Below are 8,508 nucleotides of genomic sequence, written 5' to 3'. Positions count from 1 at the left end.
CATAAAATTTATTATAGAATGTTTTGGTTCCTTTTCAGGCTTTCGAGTCAACTACGATAAATCCCGACTCCTCCTTCTGGGCTCTCCCCACTCCTCAACCCTTCCACCCCCCTCCATGACAATTCACTATTTGTCGCTCCTCACTTAAATATCTAGGCATTATGATCCCCCCTACTTTAAGCGCCCTTTATTCTGCAAATTTCCATCATGTCTACACTTCTTCAGAGAGAATATTGAAAGGGTGGATGGATTTACCTTTTTCCCTGTCCAGTAGAGAGGTGGTTATCAAGAACTTTGTTTTTCCTAAATTGTCTTACATCCTCCAAATGCTCCCACTGCAGCTGTCCAAGTCTGATACCCAACGGTTCGACTCTCTCTTCACAAAATGTATTTGGTCGGGGAAAAAATCTAGAGTATCTCGTCACACGTTGCGATTACCAAGGGTGGGGAGAGGCTTTGGGCTGCCGGATATCTCTGCTTTCTCAAATGCGGCACTGTTTCGCTATATTGTAGACTGATTTTTTTGGTGGATCAGTATATACCCTCCTTGATGTTGAGGGCCCCCTTTTCCATCCATTTTCTCCAGCTGCCTTACTTCATGCCCGCGCCTCACTGATCCCCCCATATTTTAAGTCTAATATACTCTTCTGCAACACTTATAAAGCATGGAAATCTATTAATAAGCGCTTACACAGGAATTTTGCTAACTCCACATACACTACTTTCTGGGGTAACCCCCAATTCACACCTGGCCTTGAAAACCAAACTTACCTTACATGGAAGGAAAGGGGCATTTCATCTATACGAGACATCTTTGACCCGGGCGGTGTCATATACCCCTTCTCTACTCTAATTAATAAATATGAGTTACCAAATAGCCATTTCTTTATGTATCTACAATCTCGCCATTTTGCACAGTCGCTACCGACTGCAATGCCTCTTGATAGTGATACTGATCCCCTAACTCCCTTCTTACACTCAAGTTTAACCCTTGGTTATAGGATACGTAATTTATATTCCATTCTCATAGACTCTGGGAGGCGGACTTTACAATCTAAGCTCCACTGTCGCTGGTTGCAAGACGTCCCTGATCTCCCACCTATGTCGACCATTATGTCCACGCTATCCTACACACTTAAGTACTTGAAATCGGCAGCCTTACAGGAAACACACCTTACATTTTTAAATAGGGCTTATATCTCCCCGAAACAACACTCCTATTTTACCCTGGCCTCTTCTGGTCGCTGTTTTAAGTACGGGATGGCTGAGGCCACATAACTCCATAGCTTTTGGGGCTGTAGAAAGATTAGAACTTTTTGGAACAGGTTAATGAATTATAATATTAATGATGTGTTCTCACTCCACCTTTGCAAACTCCCAGCCGCCTGCCTTTTCTATTGCTTCTCAGACTGGGATTTAGGCCCTCAGAAAATTAAGATTGTCCCTGCTTTAACTGTTATGCTAACCATAGCTAAGACATTGTTTCTTACTCACTGGCTGCACAGGCATTCTCCTTCTATTGCTGAATTAAGAGCATCTTTACTAAATAATATTTTCTACGAGAGACAGGCTCTGGTGCCCGATGTGGAATCGCGAGCTCCTCAATTTTATGGGAAATGGGAGGTAGTGTTGCAAAGGTATGACGAGTCTACTCAACTCAGGATCCAAAAGATCTTTGAGACCACTATTGATTTTTGCCTAGACAGATCCCATGATCCCGAGTCTACTATGATATATATGCAGTGTGCTCTTATATTTATAAATGTATTACCTTGTCCATTGATTCTGGGTGCTTAACACCATCCCCTAGAATTATTGCTCCTCTCGGGACTTCGGATATGTACTGTCTTTGTCTAGTATAGGTTTGTCACCCCACCCTCTTCTCTTCCCATCTTCCCCTTCTCGATCTCTTTTTTCATCCCCCCATGTTTTTCTACATTTTGTATTTTTGTTCCTAAATACTCTGCTTTGTATTTTCTTTCTATAAAAAACAGAAAATTTACTATTGAAGGACGGGCTGCATATCGATAGTTTTCAGTTGTTGGTTGGATTAATGGTATTCTGCGGCCCTTTTAGATATATTGGTTCACGTCTAACCTTCATTTTTTCTCAGACCTATATATACTCTTATGGAGACCATTGCTGTGCCTTCTTATGTAAGATACGCTCACTGGGTACTGCAGCCATATCCTCTTTCTGCTTGACATGTTTTGAATTATTTCCTTTGTGCTCACTCTATAACGCATTTTGTTGTATTTACATATTATGTAGAGCCTTTCAAAACAGCTATGCATCATGTTGTTACATGTTCAATACTTTCAACCAATGATGTTTATATGATCTTCTATGCCTATTCTTCAATAAAAAAAATTTGTATAAAAAAAGAAAAGAAAGCAAGTAATACATTGAAGAATTTATACAATAAAGAAATTAGTAAAAGTTTCACTGAAGTGATCTAGTTATCTTATATTAATGACACACATTCCAATTATCTGTGGAAGGATAACATAAAGTGTTAAAATACTGTGACAGGAGTGTTGCTTAAACCCTGTTTTGTATCAACTCATAGTAATGCTTCTCCTGTGTGAAATCTGATGCATAACAAGACGTGATTTACGTGTAAAACATTTTCCACACTCAGAACATGGACATGGCCTCTCACCTGTGTGACTTCTCTGATGTGTAACAAGATCTGATTTCTGTGTAAAATATTTCCCACACTCAGAACATGAAAACAGCCTCACCTGTGTGACTTCTCTGATGTGTAACAAGATGTGATTTCAGTATGAAACATTTCCCACACTCAGAACATGGAAATGGCCTCTCACCTGTGTGACTTCTCTGATGTCTAACAAGATGTGATTTCCTTGTAAAACATTTCCTACACTCAGAACATGGAAATGGCCTCTCACCTGTGTGACTTCTCTGATGTCTAACAAGATCTGATTTCAGTGTAAAATATTTCCCGCACTCAGAACATGGAAATGGCCTCTCACCTGTGTGACTTCTCTGATGTGTAACAAGTTCTGATTTCTGTGTAAAATATTTCCCACACTCAGAACATGAAAACAGCCTCTCACCTGTGTGACTTCTCTGATGTGTAACAAGATGTGATTTCAGTGTGAAACATTTCCCACACTCAGAACATGGAAATGGCCTCTCACCTGTGTGACTTCTCTGATGTGTAACAAGATGTGATTTCCTTATAAAACATTTCCCACACTCAGAACATGGAAATGGCCTCTCACCTGTGTGACTTCTCTGATGTCTAACAAGATCTGATTTCAGTGTAAAATATTTCCCACACTCAGAACATGGAAATGGCCTCTCACCTGTGTGACTTCTCTGATGTGTAACAAGATCTGATTTCTGTGTAAAACATTTCCCACACTCAGAACATGGAAATGGCCTCTCACCTGTGTGATTTCTCTGATGTATAACAAGATTTGATTTCTGTGTGAAACATTTCCCACACTGAGAGCATGAAAATGGATTCTCACCAGTGTGACTTCTCTGATGTCTAACAAGATGTGAAATCTGTGTAAAACATTTCCCACACTCAGAGCATGGAAATGGCCTCTCACCTGTGTGACTTCTCTGATGTATAACAAGATGTGATTTCCGTATAAAACATTTCCCACACTCAGAACATGGAAATGGCCTCTCACTTGTGTGACTTCTCTGATGTTTAATAAGATGTGATTTGTGTGTAAAACATTTCCCACACTCAGAGCAGGGAAATATATTATCAGGTGTATGAGCTGCACTATGTGTAACAATAGCTGAGTTATCAGGAGAACAGCCCTCACGATTAGAGGGATTGGATGATATATCTGCGCTGTGAGGTACTGGATGTATATTTAGCATAACAGCGCCGTCTCCTGGAGAATCCTGTGTGATGTTATCTTCTGTTTTAGTATCTGCATATAAGATGAGATCTCCCTCCAAGGCATTCCTGCTTGTGCCGCCATCTACTGGAGATAAAATAGCTGTATTATTATTATTCACAGATCTTTATATAGTGCACACATATTACACTGTACAGAGAATATTTAGTCATTCACATCAGTCCCACCAGGAGAGCTTACACTCTATATTCCCAATGCACACACTCAGGATAATTCATTATTAGAAGCCAATTAACCTACAAGTATAATTTTTGGAGCAATTGTGTAAACACACACAAACTCCACACAGATATCACCTTGTTCGGGAATTAAACTCAGTGCTGTGAGACAGCAATGCTAACCACTAGACCGCTATCATACTATTACTAACAATGTGGTTTAGATGATTAATTTCAACGTGCAAACTTTGGGGGGTATTCAATTAGCCGTGGTACTTTACCGCATAAATAATCCCCCGGGGACTATTCACGTAGCCAGATACACAGCGCTTATCGGGGATTATGCTTTGGATAATCACCGATATAGCCCACAGAGCCGCAACAACACATAGGATCGGGGACTTAACCCTGAAAAAAACGGGCTCTAATTGAAGAGCACGATAATGACCATCAGTTATTAGTTAGTTATTAATTGCGCTATCAACCCCTTGGTTTTTTTTACAGAAAAAATAGCACATCCATTCGAAAATATATGTTATGGTAAGAACTTACCGCTGATAACGGTATTTTTCCTAAGTCCACAGTATCCACAGGATAACATTGGGATATGATGACGAGACAGCAGATTTGCACCAAATGGTCAAAGCTTTTCAGCCTCCCAGCATGCAATGAACCCGTCCATATATCCCCGCCTGGCTCAGGCAAATCAGTTGTTTTTCCAAAGCTCAAGGCAGGAGCATCATAGAGAGCCCTAATCAGGCGAGAAGAACACACATACACACCCTTCCATACAAGAAGAAAGAGATTAGTGAGTAAAAGGATCCTCAAATCAGGTGCGTCAGAGTGGGATCCCTGGGGATACTGTGGCCTTAGGAGAAAACAAGATTTATGGTAAGAACTTACCGTTGTTAAATCTCTTTCAGCGAGGTACACTGGGCTCCACAAGGAATAACATCAGGGTGTAGAGAAGGATCTTGATCCAAGGCACCAACAGGCTCAAAGCTTTGACTGTTCCCAAGATGCACAGCACCACTTCCTCTATAACCCCGCCTCCGTGCACAGGAGCTCAGTTTCGTTAACCAGTCCAATGCAATAGCAGATATCAGAGACGACAACAGTTAGTAGCCACATACACCACACACTCACTACACGAGAGGGTGTCAGCGGCTAATGCCATACCAATCCAAAGAAGCAAAGTGCGTCAGGGTGGGTGCCTTGTGGAGCTCAGTGTACCTCGTAGAAAGAGATTTAACAACGGTAAGTTCTCACCATAAATCTTGTTTTCTGCTGCGGGGTACACTGGGCTCCACAAGGAATAACATCGGGGATGTCCTAAAGCAGTTCCTTATGGGAAGGGACGCACTGAAGTGGGCACAAGAACCCGACATCCAAAGGAGGCATCCTGGGAGGCAGAAGTATCGAAGGCATAGAACCTTATGAACGTGTTCCCCGAGGACCACGTAGCCACCTTGCACAATTGTTCAAGGGTCACACCTAGTGATATATTTGTAATTATTTGTGGGGTGCGGTGGCCCCTGTGTCGGTATGGCTGGGCTGCTTCAGGTCGGCACACCCTAACACTTTATTAACAATTATTATTTTTCCTATCACTTTGTATATATTATTTTAATCACAACACTCACATAGCACTTCTGTGCTTCTTATTAACCCCTATTAATTCTCACCTGTGTGCTGACCTGGGGTGGCCGACCTGTGCCGACATCGTGGGGTCCTGCACCCCAGGCCCATACCTAGTATTAGGGACCCCCAGTGACGGAGAAGCCTTGTCGATCGGCCTGGGGGCTGAACCCTATATCTGCAGATATACGCAACTAAGATCTCCGTATTATCTGACTATTATTATGTAGTAATATTATTCACTCGGTGTGCATTAGGGAACACAGTTTTTTTCCTACACAGAATTACCCCTCCCCTTTTAGCACCTGAGTGACATTACAATCTGATTGAGCAGCTTTCCACTTTGTGTATTGTATATAGATAGGCATAAATGGGTCAGCATTAGGATGGATTGCTGACTCCAGAAGTGCCATAGGGGAAGCCAGGGGTATCCCCAGGTAAGCTGGCTCTCAGATGCTGTAGGTGCCATTACCATGTGGCCTTACACTGGGAATTTAACCCAGATATATTTGTAATTATCTATGGGGTGGGTGTGGGGTGCGGTGGCCCCTGTGTCGGTATGGCTGGGCTGCTTCAGGTCGGCACACCCTAACACTTTATTAACACTTATTTTTCCTATCACTTTGTATATATTATTTTAATCACACCACTTACATAGCACTTCTGTGCTTCTTATTAACCCCTATTAATTCTCACCTGTGTGCTGACCTGGGGTGGCCGACCTGTGCCGACATCGTGGGGTCCTGCACCCCAGGCCCATACCTAGTATTAGGGACCCCCAGTGACGGAGAAGCCTTGTCGATCGGCCTGGGGGCTTAACCCTATATCTGCAGAAATATGCAACTAAGATCTCCGTATTATCTGACTATTATTATGTAGTAATATTATTCACTCGGTGTGCATTAGGGAACACAGTTCTTTTACTGATTTAGGCTGCGGTATTCCTACCGCAGAATGCGCTAGTTAAATAGTGCTACAAATCCAGAGCGCGATAGTCTGCTTAGAAGCAGGAACACCCAACTTGTTGGGTGCATACAGGATAAACAGCGAGTCAGTCTTCCTGACTCCAGCCGTCCTAGAAACATATATTTTTAGGGCCCTGACTACATCAAGTAACTTGGAATCCTCCAAGTCCCTAGTAGCCGCAGGCACCACAATAGGTTGGTTCAAGTGAAAAGCTGAAACCACCTTCGGGAGAAACTGAGGACGAGTCCTCAATTCTGCCCTATCCATATGGAAAATCAGATAGGGGCTTTTACAGGACAAAGCCGCCAATTCTGACACACGTCTGGCCGAAGCCAGAGCCAACAACATCACCACTTTCCACGTGAGATATTTTAAATCCACAGTCTTAAGTGGCTCAAACCAATGTGATTTTAGAAACTCCAAGACCACATTGAGATCCCAAGGTGCCACTGGGGGCACAAAAGGAGGCTGAATATGCAGAACTCCCTTGACAAAAGTCTGAACTTCAGGCAGTGAAGCCAGATCTTTCTGGAAGAAAATCGACAGGGCCGAGATCTGGACTTTAATGGACCCCAATTTGAGGCCCAAAGTCACACCTGCTTGCAGTAAATGTAGGAATCGACCCAGTTGAAATTCCTCCGTTGGGGCCTTCTTGGCCTCACACCAAGCAACATACTTCTGCCAAATGCGGTGATAATGCTTTGCGGTGACATCCTTCCTGGCCTTGATCAGGGTAGGGATGACTTCCTCCGGAATGCCTTTTTCCTATAGGATCCGGCGTTCAACCGCCATGCCATCAAACGTAGCCGCGGTAAGTCTTGGAACAGATAGGGTCCCTGCTGCAGCAGGTCTTGTCTGAGCGGCAGAGGCCAAGGGTCCTCTGCAAGCATCTCTTCAAGTTCCGGGTACCAAGTCCTTCTTGGCCAATCCGGAGCCACGAGAATAGTTCTCACTCCTCGCCTTCTTATTATTCTCAATACCTTGGGTATGAGAGGCAGAGGAGGAAAAACATAAACCGACTGGTACACCCACGGTGTCACTAGAGCGTCCACATCGATCGCCTGAGGGTCCCTTGATCTGGCGCAATACCTTTTTAGCTTTTTGTTGAGGCGGGACGCCATCATGTCCACCTGTGGTTTTTCCCAACGGTTTACCAGCATCTGGAAGACTTCTGGATGAAGTCCCCATTCTCCCGGGTGGAGGTCGTGCCTGCTGAGGAAGTCTGCTTCCCAGTTGTCCACTCCCGGAATGAATACTGCTGTCAATGCTAGCACATGATTCTCTGCCCAACGGAGAATTCTTGTGGGTTCTGCCATTGCCCTCCTGCTTCTTGTGCTGCCCTGTCTGTTTACATGGGCGACCGCCGTGATGTTGTCTGACTGGAACAGCACCGGCCGGTTCTGAAGCAGGGGTCTTGCTTGACTTAAGGCATTGTAAATGGCCCTTAGCTCCAGAATATTTATGTGCAGCGATATCTCCTGAGCTGACCACAGCCCCTGGAAATTTCTTCCCTGTGTGACCGCCCCCCAGCCCCGAAGGCTGGCATCCGTGGACACCAGGACCCAGTCCTGTATTCCGAATCTGCGGCCCTCTAGTAGATGAGCCCTTTGCAGCCACCACAGCAGCGACACCCTGGTCCTTGCCGACAGGGTTATCCGCTGTTGCATCTGGAGATGGGACCCGGACCATTTGTCCAACAGGTCCCACTGGAACGTCCTTGCGTGGAACCTTCCGAATGGAATTGCTTCGTATGAAGCGACCATTTTTCCCAGGACTCGTGTGCATCGATGTACCGACACTTTTCCTGGTTTGAGGATGTCTCTGACCAGGAATGACAA

The 8,508-nt window shown here is 44.2% G+C and overlaps 1 protein-coding gene across 1 annotated transcript in view; it reads right to left on the bottom strand.

The window, feature by feature from the left end:
* Positions 1-2,401: 2,401 nt before the first annotated feature.
* The window catches only part of LOC135010448 (zinc finger protein ZFP2-like), a 65,222-nt gene continuing 59,115 nt past the window's right edge, over positions 2,402-8,508 (bottom strand). Inside the window, exon 7 of the mRNA XM_063952366.1 lies at positions 2,402-3,971. Within this exon, the coding sequence (XP_063808436.1) occupies positions 2,722-3,971 (1,250 nt within the window). The 3' untranslated portion in view covers positions 2,402-2,721. The remainder of the gene's footprint in view (positions 3,972-8,508) is intronic.

This window comes from Pseudophryne corroboree, unplaced genomic scaffold, assembly GCF_028390025.1.
Source record: "Pseudophryne corroboree isolate aPseCor3 unplaced genomic scaffold, aPseCor3.hap2 scaffold_235, whole genome shotgun sequence".
In the NCBI taxonomy this organism is placed as follows: domain Eukaryota; kingdom Metazoa; phylum Chordata; class Amphibia; order Anura; family Myobatrachidae; genus Pseudophryne; species Pseudophryne corroboree.
This window is presented reverse-complemented; position numbering and strand designations above follow the sequence as displayed.